The sequence below is a fragment of the Balaenoptera ricei genome, chromosome 7, assembly GCF_028023285.1.
Source record: "Balaenoptera ricei isolate mBalRic1 chromosome 7, mBalRic1.hap2, whole genome shotgun sequence".
Taxonomy (NCBI): Eukaryota; Metazoa; Chordata; class Mammalia; order Artiodactyla; family Balaenopteridae; genus Balaenoptera; species Balaenoptera ricei.
In genome coordinates this window covers 86,787,914-86,807,793 of record NC_082645.1, presented here as the reverse complement: position 1 = coordinate 86,807,793, position 19,880 = coordinate 86,787,914, and the positions used below count along the sequence as shown (strand labels likewise).

At 38.6% G+C, this 19,880-nt stretch overlaps 1 protein-coding gene and 1 non-coding gene across 2 annotated transcripts in view; one reads left to right on the top strand and one right to left on the bottom strand.

Annotated features, from left to right (window-relative positions):
* Positions 1–315: 315 nt before the first annotated feature.
* MPP4 (MAGUK p55 scaffold protein 4) overlaps positions 316–19,880 on the bottom strand; it is a 37,202-nt gene continuing 17,637 nt past the window's right edge. Inside the window, exons 12-21 of the mRNA XM_059927347.1 lie at positions 17,286–17,324; positions 15,120–15,140; positions 12,093–12,107; positions 10,918–10,959; positions 8,782–8,952; positions 7,110–7,190; positions 3,930–4,023; positions 3,432–3,540; positions 2,292–2,426; positions 316–507 (exon numbers count right to left, since the gene is read on the bottom strand). Coding sequence (XP_059783330.1) covers positions 316–507; positions 2,292–2,426; positions 3,432–3,540; positions 3,930–4,023; positions 7,110–7,190; positions 8,782–8,952; positions 10,918–10,959; positions 12,093–12,107; positions 15,120–15,140; positions 17,286–17,324 — 899 coding nt within the window. The remainder of the gene's footprint in view (positions 508–2,291; positions 2,427–3,431; positions 3,541–3,929; positions 4,024–7,109; positions 7,191–8,781; positions 8,953–10,917; positions 10,960–12,092; positions 12,108–15,119; positions 15,141–17,285; positions 17,325–19,880) is intronic.
* LOC132369459 (U6 spliceosomal RNA) lies at positions 1,383–1,486 on the top strand. Its single transcript, XR_009504432.1, has one exon. It is a non-coding gene; the product is annotated as a U6 spliceosomal RNA (small nuclear RNA).

Genomic DNA, 19,880 nt, shown 5'->3' with positions numbered 1-19,880 from the left:
TGAATCATACAAAAGCCATGTGAAATCTGTGAAAGGTTCTCTTACTCAGTGACTTAACATTGTTCATATCCCTACCAATTGCTGCATATGAGGTAAAGGAACACATTTTTCCCTGAAAGCCAAATAGATAACTCTACATAACCATACAATACAGTTTTTTTTAAATAAGATTAATTAACGAACTGCAGCACTTTTAAAGTTGCACACATTATAATAGGGCAAATACAATAGTGCTGTTTTAGATTGCAGCTGTTTTTCCAGCTCTCTGTAATAGGTGAACATTGTTAAAACTCCAGTATTAAGCAGAAGGCCTCCTTAAGATTCAGTATCAGAGGAAACCCATGTCGCTGGTACCCACTGAGGCTCCTCCTGAGCCTTCTGAACTGCAGACAACAACTGGGCACATGCATCTTGCAAGCTGTCATTCACAATCACGTGATCAAAAAACTGGCCAAACTGAGTCTCCATTTTTTGGGCTAAATCCTCCATCTCTTGTAGATCTTCATCCTTTAGGAGAAATAGAAAAATATGCATAGCAAACTTAATGAGACAAATAGAAATAATATGCAGTTTGTTATTGCTGTTACATTCAGTTGTGTAGCTGTTTATAAACACAGTTATGTCATATAAATGTCCTCCATTCTAAACCACAAAACTTATGTTTCTATCTTTAGTCTTACTTAATGTCTCCCAGGTCAGGTTTTCACAAAATTGAGTAACAATTTGTAGACAGACCAATCCTCTCAACTTCCTATTTGGACTTAAATTATCTTACTCTATTATCTAAACACTTGAAGCTCTCAAACCATATACAACATAAAAGCAAAGAAGTTTTACCAGTTAAAAATAAATAAAACTTAAAACATAAATTTCAAATGAACATTAATCTGATAAGAATGACATTATTTCGAAGACCTGGTTCTTCGAAATGAGGCATACCTTTATTACTCTTTGCTTCATGATGACTGAATTCACCTATAATATTGTCTATTTCTACTATTGTGAAATGTTCATTTAGTCAAGGTCATTTGGCCTTCACTTGGCACTAATGCATTAAATTCATTGCTACTATTTTCTTATTTGTCCACAATAATTAAAATAGTACAACTTATTGCTAATGCAATCATAAACACAAACATAAATACAGGCACTGAGATCTTGTGGCAGTACTCCTTTATAAGATGACCAGAAGCAATTTTGTTAATTTTTTAGATTGCCATAAAAATGAGAACTGAATTTGAAATGCCCATAAGACTCAGAGAATATATCCACAGACTCCACTGTTTGAAATGCAAACTGGAGAATCAAACTTTCATACGGTAGCCATTGAAAAAATAATGAAGATAAAAATAGAGAGATAAAGGATAATATAATGATACCTCATGCTCCCATCAGTAACACATATACTAAAATTGGAATGATGTAGAGATTAGCATGGCCCCTATTCAAGGATGACATGCAAATTCGTGGAGCAGTCCATATGTTTAATTTGAGCTTTGCAAGATGAAAAAGTTCTGGAGATCTGCTTCACAATATGAATAGACTTAACACTACTTAACTGTACACTTAAAATGGTTACGATGGTAAGTTTTGTGTTTTATGTTATATGTTTTTTACCACACACACTTACATGCACGCACAAACAAGTGGATGTAATATCTTGATCTAGGTGATGGTTACCTGGGTGCATACACATGTAAAAAGTCATTGAGCTGTACACTTAAGATTTACACACCTTGATGAATGTATGTTATGATTTAAAATATTTAAAGTATATTTAACGAAAAAATATATATGTATATCTGGGAAAAAGAATCACTTGATTAATCCCACCTGGCTTGGCCCCTCTATTATTGCTATAATCATTAATAAACATCCTTTGTGTTTTAATATATATTTATAAAGGTATCTCATATTACAGATGAGATAATTGACTAGAGCATTTTAAAGTAAATTCAAATGCTTTTGTAAAATAAATAATCTATTTAAAATACACACACCCAATTTCTGTGTGACTGCAAATTGTGGCTTGAGGGCCTTTTTTTTAAAAGCTAAACCCAAAAAGAGGAGAAAAAAAAATGAGTAGCCTTATAGTAGTTATTAAACTTTATTTTAATATCTATAAATGATGTCCAGTAAAAAGGATAAATGAAACAAAAGTCATAAATTTTTGTTTCATTAGAAACAAAAATTATATTACTTAACATAGGGACACTCTGGAAACAATACAGTAATTTTTTGACTAGGAAAAAACCTCCACAATACACTCATCTATTTCCTCTGTATCTTACCTTGAACTTCATGTCCACAAAGTAGTTTGTAATGATCTTGGCATTTTTCCGAGATTGCTTCATACAACTCATGCTAGATGGCTTTATAAATATGACATAGGGCTTCAGTTCATGGGTTCGAGCCACTTGAATACCCTACACAGAAAAATTAAATGCACATTTAAAAACAGAAGTCCTAGCAACCAAAATATCTCAGTTGGGAGAGCATTAGATTGAAGATCTAAAAACAGAAGGCCTAATTTCCTAGAATCAACATGAATGTTCTCAAAATTTCTAAGAACAGAAATTAGCAGTTATTTTTAACCAGAGTATATTCTCATGTGCTCCCAAGTCCTCAACTCTAAAAAACATTTTAATAATTAAGAGATGGAGTTCTGGAATCAAAATTAAGATCAAATACTGGTTCTTCCTCTTGCTAGCTATGACATCCTTATTGAAATCTGAGAATAGGATTCTATGCATGATCTCGTGGGGAAAAGACAAGGACAGACTCTCAAGACCAATCAGCTCTGTTTCACCCTCACTTCCCTTTCCTCTTGCCATTGTCTCAAACCAGATAAAACTGACATCTTCACACTGACCACCAGTTTGACCACCAAGTGAGAACAAATCTCATATCCCCTGATTTTCTTTAGCACACAAGGTATATTTTTACATGACTACAGAAAAATGCAAAGAAAATACAGGATTATAAAAATTTGGACTACACGTTGTATGTTTTTTATCTTACCTTAACTCGCTTATTCCTGCTCTATTCCACATATGGTCTCAGGGAGACAGCTATCGATATGATAACATAGGAACCTCACCTCCTTGTGTAAAGCAACATGTTATTCCCTCCACAAGAAGTTACCTTGATGCCTTTGTGATCAAGGTCAAAGTAAGATTCTTAGTTTTCTTTATGGCTACCTGCTCAGTTCTTTTTTTTTTTTTTTTTGTCTGAGAAACTAGATTTTTTTCCCCAGCTAAGACAAGATAATGGCAATTGATCCTTCAAGTAAGATCCTGGTCCTTAGATATGGGAAGTGGTCTTATCCTAACAGAATAAAGTGTCTCACTACAACCTAAAGCATGTGCATAAAATGGATGACACGCATTCAGTACTTTGGGGAGATGGGAAATAGTCCACCACAGACCCACCTGAGGCTCTAAGTCCATGACACAAATCTTTCCTTCACCAAGGACTGCTTGAACAGCATCCACACTAGTGCCATACAGGTGGCCTTTGTACTCACCATACTCGAGCATCCTGCAAGGGTGGGACAAAGAAAACAAGAACTGTTTCTACAGGTAAAATATTATTAGTAATAACATAAACTCCAACAGAATAGAATAAAATATGTGGATCTTGATGGCACAAAATGAATTAGTGGATATTTGACAGGAGAAAAAAAATATGTTAGGAGATCTAGGACTTAACTACTTCTTCAAATTCTCTAAAATCTGCAGCTCAGTTCTGCTCCTTCTCCAAACTCAATGATTTGGTGTACTAGTAAATCAATATACATTTCCTTACTCAATTTTCCAGATGCAAAAAAAAATTACCCCAGGAGTTTTGGACAATGCATAAAACTAGGGGTTCTATTTTGAATGTTAAACAACCAGAGGGGAGAATCGGATTCTGGACGTCTAGCTTACCTGTGACTATACATGAGGCTTTCAAATGTTTCCTTTGACACATAGTGATACTCACGGCCATCCATTTCATAATTCTTTTTGGAACGAGTAGTATCTGACAAAAAAGGGAATTTTAAAAAAGATTTTAGAATCTTCAAAATGTTTTGTTACCCATATGCGTTTGGATAAAGATGTCTGATCAAAATAAATAAATTAATACATAAACGGATAGATAAATTTAATGCTAGAACCAAAAAAGGGAGCCAGACTGGTGATAAGAAAGTAGAAGTTCTCATATCAAAATCAGCTAATCATAAGCCTTTGTGAAGTGTTCGTGGTATAAACTAGACCAGAGTGTATTATGTATTAAGCCAAGATAAGAAGGCCCTAAGGGACTCTTGCTGTTACTTCAGAACAGAAACTAGTGAAGTATATGTGAGCCCTTAGGTGGCTAAGGCCCCCCGGGTAGCAAAACCAGCAATATCTTAGGTTTAGATAATGCATTTCCCAAGATCTCATTTCATCCTTCACATTCGTAGCTAGGTAAAAGGTTATTATCCGTAGTTTACTGATAAGTAACTGAAGATTTTAGAGAGTAACTAACTTGCTCACATGAATAAAACAAATGAAAAACAAAGTTGGAAACAAGCACCTAGGTGTCCTGACTCCTCCCAGACTAAAGTCTCCTATTATGCCAGACTGTCTCAGATTTGAAATGGAGAAAGCTCATGACAGTCTGCAGTTTTGCCCAGATGCATTAATATCCAAGTGAGATGGTGATTAGTTTTAGCGATCTCCAGAAAGGAAAGATTGGTGGAGTCTGGATTCAGTCTGATTCTTTGATATCACCACTTTGATTATAGATTCTTCAACCTAAATAGTACCTGGTTGTAGAACATAGGAGTTCATTGAATACCTAAAAGTGATTCATTGTCTGCTCATCCAGTTATTCAACTAACATATACTGAGTGCCTATGTTCCCACTATCATGTTAGGTTCTTAGAACACAAAGATGAATAAGACACGGTTCCAACTCTGTGACCTGTATCTACTGCAAAGCTGCTAGTCCCTTAACCTGTATTACAAAAAATTCTCCTTATTCATAAAAAAATGTGTATTTGTATTTGATAAAGTTTAATGATGAAAAAGATCAACATCTGATGATATCAACACATGGAAACGACCAAGTAGGAATTTGAAACAGGCCCTAGATGATAAAAGGAGTTCCGGACATTTCAAGAAGCTCAGAAAGCAAAGGTCACCTGGGGATCATTTTTGTTTTTTCTTTATTCAAGCCTCTCTTTATATCTTTGTAGTTCCTACAGTTATGCCACTTCTCCTATAGCATTTTTGTTTTTGTCTTTTGGTCGTGCTGCGCAGCACGCGGGATCTTAGTGACCCAGCGAGGGATTGGACCTGCGCCCCCTGCAGTGGAAGCGCAGAGTCTTAACCACTGGACCGCCAGGGAAGTCCCTCTTCTAAAGCTTTGTACTGAAAAAAATTCTAGTTCTCAGGTGATAGTAAATTATGTAAATATAAGCCTAAGAGGACCCTTTCTCCTTGTCTTCTACTGGACTATATTTTATATGGTAGGTTAAAGTCTGTGAATTGGTGCATAATTCATTTTAAGGCATTCATTTTAAGCTTAAAACTGTTCACTCAATTTAAAAAGCAAAATATGGGCGACATATTCCCACTTTGAATGATGGTTATCCAGACAACTTACAATTCTTCTGTGTTCTGTGGGCATTTTATTTTTATCCAGATTATTGAAAATGGTGATTTCTTTATTAATTTTTGTTTTTGAGATTAGTGTCCATACTTACATATGTAAACTGTACTTGGAAAGCACAACCTATGGAATGTGGTCATAAAACAACTTTGTTTTCCCTGGCCCTGGATGAAATTCCCATGACTCTCCTGATTGCTCTTAGGTTTTAAAAAAAAGTTCATTATCATTCATGCCAAGAACTCAGCCTCAATTTAATGATTAAAATTCCATTCCCATGTAATAATCGAAATTATGAACTTCATTTATATTTTAGGCTTCTTCTCCCCACAACTGGCTCAGACTGGCCTCACCCAGGGAAGCCTGCCATCAGAGAAGTCAGAAGTCAGGAAACTGAGTGTGATTCAGTTCTTCTCTTCCCTTTCATTGCATTTCTACTGCTCCTCCCCCAATTTTATAACTATGCAAGGCTAGCGTGCAGAGAGAGAGAGGAGAGGTGAGCAGCGCAGGAAAATTATTACTTAATTGATGCGGATGCTGGTTGCTCTTGGCTCCTTTGAGACCTGGCAGATGTTTAAATCTGGCTCTTTATCTCCCAGAGGATGTAGTGGGTTATTTTGCAGAGGCTACCACCACCACCAGCACTGCTGCATATCTCAAATCCATCTCTATTCCACCTAGCCATCTGTGATTTCTTCCACACCATCGGGTATCTGGGGATTCACTTTTGGCCTCCTTTTACAGAGGCTTCCTCTTGGGCAAGAACCAAGACAACCCCAGGCTGACTTTCTTCCACGTTATCCACCCAGATCTGGTCCTTGGGGAAAATCACAACTCTTTTGCTGTGACAGAGTCTAAAAGGGCAGCTACCTCCCAAAATACAGCCTTTGGCCACTTCGTCTAAGCTCTTATCCTTTAGATTTTTCAGATATAATTCTGACACCAGTCTTCTGTGTCTCCCAAACAGCAGGGAACACATATTAAGCTCTTTAACTGGTTTTCCTAACTTCTTCTCTCTTGCCTTGAGATGAAGCGGAAGCACCCACACCCACATGCTCCTCCAGCTTGGATGGTATAATACTTATAGTTTATATAAAATTATATGTGCATATATTAAAATTAAAAATATGATAAAGCATTTAAAGAGCCAAGCACACCGCCAGGAAGATAGTAAGTACTGAATGAATGTTAGCCATTATTGCTAAATATTTAGTTTTCCTGAAAGGTTATCTATATGATTGCTAAAAAATGAAAAGAAGAGTCACCTTTTAAAAGCCTAGCTAGGCTACATGCTAGTAAATCAATTTCCTCTATTAAAATATATATAGTTAGAAATCTTGAGGACTATCTCTTGTGTCTTATATTCTTACAACAAGGATGGTATAACATAGTTAAGTGAGATGAGTACATCTGCAGAGGCAAAGAAAGTTCTACCAAAACATGAACCCCTATGAAAGAAAAAGTAAACGTACGTGGCACAGCACTTTGAAAACGGTTCGGATCAAGTTCAATGAGTTGTCTCCTCAGTTCATTTACTCCAACACCAGAAGGTCCTAAACACAAAACACCACACATGGAAATTATTAGAGGTGGATAAGTAGAGTTACGTGATGAAATCATCACTTCAGTCTTCCTGTTGAAGACACTTGAGAGCACATGGTATTGGGGAAATAACATAGTTTCCATTCTCACGAATTGAAATAACCCCAGAAAACTCTTGGGAATTTTCTTGGTGACCCATGGTGTAACCCACACTTCTCCAACATTCAGAAATGAGGTAGGGAATTGCAGGAACCTGTCACCCCAGCAAACTTCGTCTAATGTTGGATATTCAGAATTCTCTGGCCTCGAGTCAGATCATTTGAGACAAGCTGCCTTTTCTCTTCCCATGAAGTTCCTATCACATCACAACCAGCTTCCACAATTACAGAATTCAGGGACACATCTCCTGACAGATGGTGGAGTCAGCACCCCCATGTGCAACTGGAGATAGGGCTGGCTTCATGAGCAGAGAACTGCGTGGTCCACAAGCCCATGCTTAGGCTACTGCGCTTGGCTTAATGCTTTCTGCTCCCACATTGAAATTCTTAATCATTTTTGAATAAAGGGCTTTTGCATTTTTATTTTGCCCAGCATCTTAAAAATTCTGTAGCTGGTCCTGGCTGTAAGGTATGTTGTTCTGCTCCAAAGGGGCCTGCCTTGATCACAACTGGAATACACAGAGAAGATGGCAGTAAGAGGTAAGTTCCTACTGCAGCAGTGGCCAGCTTTGCAGAGATCTTGGTCACAAAGCAGATCATCTCAGGGCTCCCCAGCTCCCCTGGTGGCGCAATGGTTAAGAATCCGCCTGCCAATGCAGGGGACACAGGTTCGAGCCCTGGTCCGGGAAGATCCCACATGCCGTAGAGCAACTAAGCCCATGCACCACAACTACTGAGCCTGCGCTCTAGAGCCCAGAAGCCACAACTACTGAGCCTACGTGCCACAGCTACTGAAGCCTGTGCGCCTAGAGTCCATGCTCTGCAACAAGAGAAGCCACTGCAATGAGAAGCCTGTGCACCGCAAGGAAGAGTAGCTCCAGCTCTCTGCAACTAGAGAAAGACAGCGTGCAGCAAGGAAGACCCAATGCAGCCAAAAAATAAATAAAATAAATTTTTTAAAAAAGTAGATCATCCCAGCACTATATTTGCCCTGTTCTTCAGCACCAAAGATACAGTCCAGAAGACTTTTAGGCACTCTTCTAAAGGAGGTGGTTACAAATTTCTTAAGGGAATGAATCTTAAGCATTTTAATTTCTAATAGAGACTAATGATCCAGTCTGGGGGGAAACATTCATCTATGCTTATAGAACAAATTCTAAACCAGATATTAAAAAAAATCTCGCTTATAACCTAATCATACTACATCTTGTTATTACACAGGTTCATATACACCATGGCATACCGCATTCAATTGTAGACAATAAAAGCACGATCCATAACGTTTTATTTATAAACACACATAAAAAGCAGGCTTTATTTGTTTTTAAGGTGTTTATATGCAGGTCCATAAAGACTCTTACTTTTACCACTACTCCCAATGCAAGACTACTGAATCCAGGAGAGCCTCGCCATGGATGAGGAGACACTGCCTTCGGGGACATACCCACGAGCACGACGAGGCGGTGCTTGTCTGCAGGGCGTCGCTGGTACCGCACCACCTCCTCGTACGGGGCGCCCGCTGCGCCCGAGCAGGTGCTGGCGCCGCACACCTTGGCTCGCAGCTGGCTGAGGTGGGACCAGCGGCGGCAGAGGCGCATGCTGCGACGGAAACCGGCTGCGAGGGAAGAAACGCACAGGACGTGAGACCCAGGGCGGGAGAGATCGCTTCGTGCCTCACACCTGACGGAGCATGCGGTGACTGTGATCCGGAAGAGTTAATTCACACACATCTGTCTGAAGGTAGAAGATAGGAAGTAATACAAAGGAAAACAGCAAAATGCCCCCACGTGACCTCTAAGCTGCATCCAGCGCCTGCTATGTGCCGGGCATCGGTGCTGGGGATACAGTGGTCAACTAAACCAAGCCCATTTCCTCATGGAATTTACATTTTATGCAGGAGGAGAGAGAAAAATAAACTGCAACAAAAATAAGTGCTTAGAAGAAGGGTAAGTGGATGGTGACCGGGACGCTTTTTCAGGTTGGCGGTTCATTTAAGCGTCTCTGAAGAGTCGGCATTGAGCAGGGCTCTGAATGATGTAACGCAGCCAGGTGAGGAGGCGTCTGTGGGGAAGAGCAGTCCAGGCTGAGGGAACAGCATTGCAAAGGTGCAGAGAAAGGATCTTGCTTGGAGTGCTTGCGGAAGATAAGGAGGCCTGTGTAGCTGAGGGGCAGTGAGCAGTAGGGAGAGGGTAGGAAATGGGGTTGCAAAGGAAGCCAGGAGGCCACACAGAGACTTGGTCAAGTGTTGGATTGTGGTCAAAGTGGGATGGGAAGCCGCTGGACGGTGGAGAGTTGGGTGTGACATGATTTGATTTACGTTTCAGGTGGATACACTTAGACACAGGCAGGTTAGGTGGTTGCCCACCACTGTGTACTCAGTGGCAGAGTTGGACATCTTAGTGGTGATTTCCGAACTCCTAGAATCCCACATAATCTGCCTACTGAATGACAGGGCTTTCTGGTATTTTCAGAGCCATTCCCAGGTCCTGTCAGAAGATAGAGCTAGGGACTATATGTGAATATATAAATACACACACATTTACATTACTTGTATCTATATGTGTTGAACACCATGAGTTCACACCAATGCCTACAATGCCAATTCGACACTACAGTTTTCATTCTAGCCTTCCTCCTTTCCATATGGGTAACTCCTTTCTCTAAGAGTGGGAAATCTAGCTCTTATTAGCCTCAATACATTTACTTATTGTATCAATTAACAGCACCTGGGCAGGATGGGGGACGCATAGTATCCAGCAGCCTGGCAGGAAGTGCCAAGCCCAAACTAGGTAAGGGGGGCATACTTATAGAGGCTGTGAGGTGTCGGGGCCCAAGTGATGGCAGCTGCCCCACTCACTTTGGCTCCAACGACCTGCTCCAGGCCGCCATCATCCCTGCAGTGATGCCCTCCCCACCCTGCTCAAGCTCTGATGCCCCACTCTAGGCTGCTTCTTCTCCACATGTGTGTAGATGCCTACCCTACTCAGCCTGCCTAATGGTTTTTGGGCTGAATTATTCTGGAAGGGATGCAGAAAAGTGGCCCCATGTTTTTTAAAGCTCCCCAATGATTCCAATGTGCATCCAGACCTGGGGACCAACATTCTGCTTTACAGACCCTGCAGCCCTGCTGTTTTCCCACTGTCTCACATAAGGAGGAAGCCCAGCATGGTTTTAAATGAATAGTGAAGGTGCCTGGTCTTTCAGAAAGCTCTGCTCAGTTCATGGAAACGTGAACATAAAAAATAAGTTTAGTGGTCAGAGAATTGGTCTCTTTAGAATAAGGTGAATACATTATGGAACAGACTGGAAGAAAACAAAAGATTTGTGTTTGATGATTAATTAGGAGATATCCAGTATGAATCAGATGAATTACGATAAATGATCAACACATCAGAATACTGATTATTTTTTTAAAAAAGGATAGAGAGAAACCAGAACAAGGAACAAGTTTGGGAACATCCATCAGCAAAAGAAGCTTTCAGAAGAGTCAGGCTCATTCATAATTCATATACTAAGTTATATTCATATGAATATAACTCAGCAAGTGACAAAGACCCACCTTTTATTAATCATTACCTACCAATATAGAACTTCTGACCATGGCCAACGAATTCCTCCTTGTCTGTAACACAGCAAATGGCAGGAACAGAATATGGCAGAGGAGAACGAGAACTTTACTTAGAATGGATGCATGAAATTATCTTCAAATCTTCAAGAGACACTATTTCAGTAGATGGCAGCACAGCTGACTTTATCCTTGAGTGCCTTATTGAAAAATGTCCTAAGCACTTTCCATCCTATCACATGCACCAAACTATATAGAGACACTATCCAGAAATTTAGCAATACACTGAATATATTCTGTCTAATATGGTTGGAACAAAAACCTATCATAGTCTTCTTTAAAGTTATAAGAAAGATATTGAGTCATAGTAAAAACATAAATTTGGGTATACATTTTTAAATGTACCCAAAGAAAACTGATTTTAAAAAAAGGAAACATATAAACTGGTCTTGGCTTTAACTCATAGATATGGTGTTCTGTAGGTCCTATAATTAATCTCTTTGTTAGAAATGGGTTTTTATTTTTTTCCCTTATGAAGTGGTTCATTCTGTATGAAATTAGTATTTGTTTTATGGCTGCAAATTGTTTCTGACTGTCCAGGACTCTGAGAGACAAAAGTTAGGAAAACTGTGCCCAGCAGTAACATCTAGAGCTTGTTTAAACTTCTGTCTCTGCTTCCACTGGGGTCTCAGAAAAATTGTCCAAAACTCTGGGAAAAAATATTATAAAAGTATCATTTTCAAATTACTTTTTACTAACATGTATTCTTTTTCACTTATACAACTCTGTTCTGATCATTGAAATAATATAGAAAGAGCTTTTGTTCATAGAATGAACGGACATATACCTTTCTTTCTTAACCTTCGTGTTTAAACACCCATTTTAAACTATAAAGAAAACACACCAATATCAATTCCATCTTCTGGTAAGTAAGCATATTTTTCTAACTGAAAATTGGAAATAAGTTTAAAAGGAAATGTTTACTTAGGGTTACAGTGATACAGCTTAATTACTTTCATTGTTCATTTAAAAATATTTTCTATGACATTGTATATCTCATCACTGATTTCACCCTTAAAATATCATGTCTTATCTTAAAATATATCCAGTCAAGTATTCATGTTGAGGCACTGAAAGATCTCAAACATAGCTCTATTTGGCTTATCAAGGACATAAAAATGAATAGTCACCTTCTGAAAGTTCCTCTGGATATTTGGATAAGTGAAGAAACAGACATGAAAAAGTTAAGCCTTTGAGAAGATCAAGTTGGCAAAATAAAGACAAATAGCAATAAAGACAAATGACACAAGTGAGGCATTCATGTCACCCTTAGAGAAAGTTGTAACCTGGGCAAGACCTGCCAAGGCAAATGAACAACACACAACTGGAAACTCAGAAACTCGCTGGACCTGCTTCTGCTGCCCAGCAGACAGTAACCTTTCCTGCAAGTTGCTTATCTAGACTCTCCTTGAAGGCTTTCTATCCATGCAGACTCCTCTCTACTTGGTTGGCAAAGAATGGGGCTTGAAAGAGAAATTTTCAAGGCAATCGATTTGAGCCTCTTCTTCCCTTCTCTCCCAGAGGCCATCTAGCTGCAGCCCTGTGAAGGCGAGGAAGTGGTGGAAGGGCCACTGGGGAAACTCTGCAACAGCCTCTGGCCCGAGTGTCCTCATTCCTTACCTGTTTGGGTCCAGTCACACATTTCCATCTCCAGCTGGTCCCTTGAAGACAGGTGCAACTGAACACAGAGTGTACTGTTTTCTTTTTCTAGACATCTTGAGACATCCATCACCCCTGTTTTTGTTTGTTTGGTTTTTGTTGGGGGGTGTGTGTTTTTATGTCTTTTAAAATGGCATTCCTAATTAGACTATACCATCCAGAGAAATTCAAAGAGGTCACATGATACTTCATTCAGAGAAGAGTTGGGACCCAAACTTAAGAAACTTAACTGCCCATTAAATGCTCTAAGTAACAGAATTAAGCATCATGAATGACTGTCGTTATTTCTTTAGAAAAAATGCCAGCTGGGTGCCAATTGTTCCTTAACTGAGCTCCCAAGTGAGCTGGGTTCAGAATAAGGTACTTGAGAGTTCTCACTCTTTCGACTAAAAGGAGTCCAGAAGGAGTGCTTTGCAGTAACTAAGGGCAGCTGCACACTTTCCTCTGCAGTGCTGTTATTAAAGAACTAGCTGCTGATTGCCCCTATTACTTCTTCATTAAAATGCTGGCTAACACTCATGCACTTACATTCTAAGCACTTTACTTATATAAATTATTTTTCCCACTTTAGACATGGGCACCTGAAGGGCAGAGAGGTTAAGTGACAGAGGACCCCCAGCTAGCTGGACCAGGATTCATGCTTGGACAATCCGGCTCCAGTCCATGGCATTGACCACTGCAACACTGCCTCTCCTTTCACAGACATCACAATACCTCTAAGCCTCAGCCACAAGTTTGGCATGTAGAGTGTCTCCCAACAAAATGATGCGTTGAACAGAGCAAAGAAGAATGACTATAATCCAGAGGAATTAAAAATTAAACCAATCCCAAACATTGAACCAAGTGTAGATCATTAAATTACCCCTAACAGGAAATTCCCTGGCGGTCCAGTGGTTAGGACTTGGCGCTTTCACTGCCGTGGCTCGGGTTCAGTCCCTGGTCTGGGAAGTAAGAAACTAAAATCCCACAAGCTGGGCAGCAGTGTGGAGGGGGAGAAAAAAAAGGTTGCCCCTAACAAGCCAACTATCTAATTGAAAACAGGAAATTTAGAAGCAACATAAATGGTATATAAATAATTTAGGTGAGTAGTTCCCAACTCCATGTGTCTCAATACATTTTTTTTAAGATTTTTTTTTTTTGATGTGGACCATTTTTAAAGTCTTTATTGAATTTGTTACAATATTGCTTCTGTTTCATGTTTTTGGTTTTTTGGTCGTGAGGCATGTGGGATCTTAGCTTCCCGACCAGGGATTGAACCCACACCCCCTGCATTGGAAGGCGAAGTCTTAACCACTGGACCGCTAGGGATGTCCCAATGCTATCTTCTTTTATAACTAATATTTATAACAATCTCTCTAAGTTTAAAAAATGAAATTCATAAATATATTCTAACACATCATTTAAAAACAGCAACGTAATGCTCTAACTGTAATGTAAAGGAAAATTAAAAGGAAGTAATTTATGTTTTAAAAGTACGTGTTTCAAAAAGTATATATTTCAAAATATAAATCTTTGGGCATGGCTTCTCTAGAAGACATAAACTATTAGATGCTTATACCTACTTATACTGAAGAAGCATGGATTTAAAGGAAGTGAGAAAATCAGAAAATGGTCCTTATATGAAGTATAGAAAAATAGAAGAGCAAAGTAACAAGTGGACACTAGAACAAAGAGTGTTCTGATAACAGACCAGATATATTGGCATATATGGGAAAGAGGGAAATTGCCTTAACTGAGGTAGGTGTAATATGCCATAGCACTGACAAAATGGAGAAAATGAGGAAACATCATATACTTGGAAGCAAGTTAGTAATGTTAACATGCTCCAAAATGTTGCCAGTTTTTCAAAATACTCCATGGGGCTTATTTTGTTACTAATAACGTCAACATTACTTTGAGGAACAGACACTTGATGATACCATGTGTCATCAATAATGGCAATAACATATTAAAGAAAAAGAAAATAATTGGTTTGGTATAGGTACCTCACTTTCCAGTTGATTTAATATCAGTATGGATTAGAATGTGTGGAATAAATTATTCAGTAATTTCAAGGCAATGTCTTTATTCTGTTTAAATGTCTCTCTCCATAATGACTGTCTTCTAAACCAATGAGCTTTTCATGTTACATCTTGTGAAAACTTACATCACTGTTGTGTACTAAAGAACTACTTACTCAGATTCCTAATGAGTTTTGCCCAGCAGGACATTCAGGAGATCATGCAGGATGGTCTCACACACAGCAGGTCATCTAGCATCCCTGATTCCCACCAATTAAAGGCCAGTAGTGTCCCCAATCAATGTGACAACCAAAAAATGCCCCCATAGGGTTCCAAAATGTCCCGAATGAGAAGCACTGCTTATGGTGAAGTTTACAATATCTCATGACGATACTGTTTATGTCTTTAAGCAATTATTGTATCATTAAAAGTGTTTGTTATACCAAAATTTGGAATATACATTTAAAAATCAGTATCAAATATTCATGTTTTATTTACCAGATTCAAATGTTTCTTCATCTATGGTTTTCCATGGAGGCAAAAAACCAAAAGTATAGTTACATTACTATCCATACTGAGTCTATAGTTCAACAGTCTAATTCCCTGACCCTACGATTCTGCACACACAGCACTTTTAAAATGTTTTTCCTAAATCAAGGCCAACTCAGTGGTGTGTCTGTGGCATACAAAGCCTTAAATGAGTATATATAAGCAGTTGGGCTGTGATGACAAGAAGGGGTACAGCAGGAGCTTAAAATAAATAAATAAAATCATAAAATAGAAGAGAATAAATAAAATTAAATTAAAAAGAGGCTCAGAGGGAAGGAAAAGGAGGAATGTCATGGTAAACACCAATAGATGGTTGGATACTATATGGTTTTGCTGCTAGAGGTTTGCTTGAAGCTTTGGGGGGTCCATAAGCAAGGGGAGTGTGGCTAGGAGAAGGAGCATATGAATGGCTTGGTTGGGTTAAGGTTGTTTAGGTGACTGAGAAATACCTGAGATAAACCAAGTCCCTCATCAGTTAAAACGATTCTCGTTAGTGTTTTAAAGAGACATTAAGCATAAAAAAACTAGAATGTATATGGAGAGCAATTAGAAATATATAGCAATGTTACCAACACACACATCCCTACATCAGGCAATGCTGCATCTAAGGTATACACACATTTGTGAAACGATATATTTATCATTGTTTATAATAGAAAAGATTGGACATAATTCAAATGTCTACCAATAAGTGATTATATAAATGCACAATTACTTATTTAACCAATAAGCCGTTTAAAATATATGAGGAGGCTCTTTATGTACTACGATGGAATCATCTCCAAGATATGTAATGTTAAGTAAAAAAGCCAGGAACAGAACAGCGTATATAGCATACCATCAAAGAGTACATGCATTTGTGTTTTAAAAAGAGGTGAGAATGAGGGTGTGGGAGAGGAGAAAAAAACATACATCGTTGCACAGAATGCGTCTGGAGGGATGCCCAAGAAACTGAGAGCATTTGCTGCCTCAAGAAAGAAAACTGAGCAGGGGAACAGAAAGAGAGAGGGAATCTTACTGAATATACTTTTGTATATTTTAAACCAATATGTGAATTTTAAATATGTGAATGTGTTACCTAATAAAAAGTTTTAATTAAAATTACAGAAAGGAAATGAATAGTACTACAAGTTAAAAAAAAAAACAAGAAAAAAAAAAAACCCAGGATGTGTACTTGGTAAAATAAATATAATGTCAGCATTATTCTGTAGTTGTTCTGGGAAATATATGTAAATCTTTTAAATACTCAGTGTTTAAACATTTCATATCATTACTTAATGTCTAAAAACTAGATTAACCCATAAAGCCAAGACAAAATCACCTATCCGACTAAAGACTCTCCAACTAGTCTTCCAATAAAATCCTAGTGATTCTTGAACCAATCTTAGTTCTGCCACTAAATTTGAAAAATCTTTTCCCAATTTCCGAAAAAAATCTAAGAATAGAAATGTGAAGTATTTATATATTTCTCAGAAATTTGGAACCCATGACTATTGATCTATACTAGAATCTACCAGAAAATGGTATCAAACAATAATCAAATAGATATTTTGCTTTTAAAAAATCTGATATCTCATAGGGAGGGTGGGAGGGAGACACAAGAAGGAGGAGATATGGGGATGTATGTATATGTATAGATGATTTACTTTGTTATACAGCAGAAACTAACACACCATTGTAAAGCAATTATACTCCAATAAAGATGTTTTAAAAATAAATAAATAAAAATTTAAAAAATTTAAAAATTAAAAAATAAAAATCTGATATCTCAATATTTTATAGTATTTCACCAAGAGCACGTGGTTTCCAGGAGTTCCTCCTGAATGTTACTGAATGTAACACCTGAGTGTTACTGTGTGTTCCTGTGATCATTTCCAGAATACTGCTTTCTAGAACACTTTCTAAAAGGTTGGTCTGAAGCACGGAGACATTCCTGCAGCCGTGCTTCCCTTCCAAGTGTCAGAACCACAGAAAAAGGCTGCGGTGGGGGATTTATTTTACACATTTCTTCCAGAAAGTAAGCCTGTGGCCCCTTTGACTGACTGCTTCAGGAAATCTATAGCTGAGCTGCTTCATATTTCTCCTGGTGGTAAATCTATCAAGAGGAAATGCTACCTGCTTCCACACATTTCTCGTCAATCTTCATGTCATCTTCTATAAAAGAGCATAGAAAGGGAAAAATTGAAGTTAAAATGTTAGTATCACAAATGAAATTCCCTATGTATAGGCTTATGGCAATGAAACTCAGACCACCCTATAATCATGTTATTCTTACAACTATCGCTCACTCTGAGAGATAAAAAGGGCTCTACTGTACTAAATGAAAATGTAGGCTATGGGAGGCCACAGGACATCGAATGGTTAAAATTCTAAAAGCACAGGCTTTTGAATGCTGGACAAATTAGTTTACCTCTAAGCTTCAGTCTTCTGTCTATAAATGGGGGTAGTAATAATACCTACCACATAGGATAGGATTGAGATAATGCAGGAAAAACTCAGACTCATGGTAAGTGCTCAATAATGTTAATTATTTTTACCTTTAGCTGGGATATATGTATGAGAATAAAAGAATATAACTTTTAAAACTGTTCATCCTAATACTCAAAGCTCTTTACAGTGTGACCCAAACCCAGCTTTGAAAACTGCTGTCTCTTTCTTGTATCTTACACTCCTGTTAGAGAAGACTCCATTGATTCTTCCTCTGTGCCTTTGCTTAGGCTGTTCCCTTAGCCTGTAATACTTCAAAGTCCATCTCAACACTAATCAAAATGAATATCCTTGCCATGAACTGCACAGCGTTTTCTTCCTACTACCTTGAGTTCTCTGCTATTGCACATCTACTCTGCCTCGTAATATAATCATTTGGGTGTTTGCCTTATTCGCCCTCCTAGACAGCTCCTTGAAAAGTGGAAATCATCTTAACTAATTTTTACGTATTTTATAGAGCTTAGTGTCTTCCACATAGTAGGCACATGACTAATTATCTATTAAATTGAATTTTACTTTTACTATCAGAATAGTTGATTTGAACATATGTTCTGAAAAAGAATTTTTTGTTCTTTCAGCACTGTATATCTTGAGCCTAGCACAATACCCACAATTCCCAAGTGATCAATAAATACTATTTTAATAAATGTCTTATATATTCTAAAAGTGCAAATTATAGTTTGTATAATAAGCTATACTATTATAAAGTAATACAATAAATTTATCATCACTTCCTTAAAGATCATATCATTGATTGTTTTTAAGTAAAATATGCAATATGAAAATGTTATGAAATAATACTCTTTTATAGAGATAGGAGCACAGATGAACAAGTCACATAGCTGAGATTTTTAACACTGTTGTTCAATTCCTTATATTCATTTAGAAATTATTTTCCAGATCAGTAATTTATAATGGTGAATTCATTAGTTCCTAGCACATAACTAGAGGGTTTTGATTTAAAGGCAAACAAAAACTACAGTTGTCATTCCTGTTTTACAGAGGCCAGGAGAGAATCTCTAATAACAGCACAAGTAGTCCTGGTTTTTCTAATATGTAACTCTGGGGTCTAAAAGAGCCACGGATTTTGCGCTCTCAAAATTAACAATTCCAGGGACTTCCCTGGTGGTCCAGTGGTAAAGAATCCACCTTACAATGCAGGGGATGCGGGTTCAATCCTTGGTGGGGGACCTAAGATCCCACATGCTGCGGGGCAACAAAGCCTGCGTGCCACATCTACTGAGTTCGGGCAACTCAATGAGAGAACCCATGTGCTGCAAACTGCAGAGCCCACGTGCTCTGGAGCCCGCGCGCCACAGCTAGAGAGAATTCCGCGTGCTGCAGCGAAAGATCCCGCATGCCTCAACAAAGATCCCACGCGCCACAACTAAGACCCAACGCAGCCTAAAATAAATAAATAAATAATAAATAAATCTTTTTAAAAAAATGAACAATTCCACACTATGGGCTAGAGTGAGTGTTATGGACTGATTTGTACCCTCCCAAAATGCATACATATGTTGAAATCCTAGCCTCCAGTTGACTGTATTTGGAGATGGGGCCTTTAAGGAGATAATGAAGATTAAATGAGGTCATAAAGTTGGGGCCCTAATCCAAAAGGACTGGTGGCCTTATAAGAAGAGGAAAAGAAACCATACTGATCTCTCTCTCTCTCTCTCTTTCTCTCTCTTCTCCCTGTCTCCCCACACACTTCTCCCACCCCGCATTCACAGAGGAAAGGCCATGTGAGCACACAGAGAGAAGGCAGCCATCTGCGAGCCAGGAAGAAAAGTCTCCTCAGAAACCAACCCTGTCAGAACCTTGATCTTGGACTTAGAGTCCCCAGAACTGTGAGAAATAAATGTCTGTGGTTAAAGTCACCCAGTCTGTGTGATCTTGCTATGGCAGCCTGAGCTGACAAAGACAGTGGGCTTGTCACCCACCAAGACCACAGAGACCCAAAGGCCCGTCCATGCTCCTCCCCCTCCCCTTTCCAATTTCAGAGATGAAATGTGGATGGTGGCAAAGGGGACTGCTCTTCTCTCTTCTTTTCCCTTCTCCACAAGCAGACAGCATCTTGCTTTCTTGCTTGTGTGTGTGTGTGTGTGTGTGTGTGTTTGGCATCATAATGAGTCATCTTGGTGTCTGAGCATGAAGAAAGGGAGAGGTAATAACTGGAGGCCCCATTTGCCCCTGATGTAGTGCCCTTCAGACAGAGAGCAA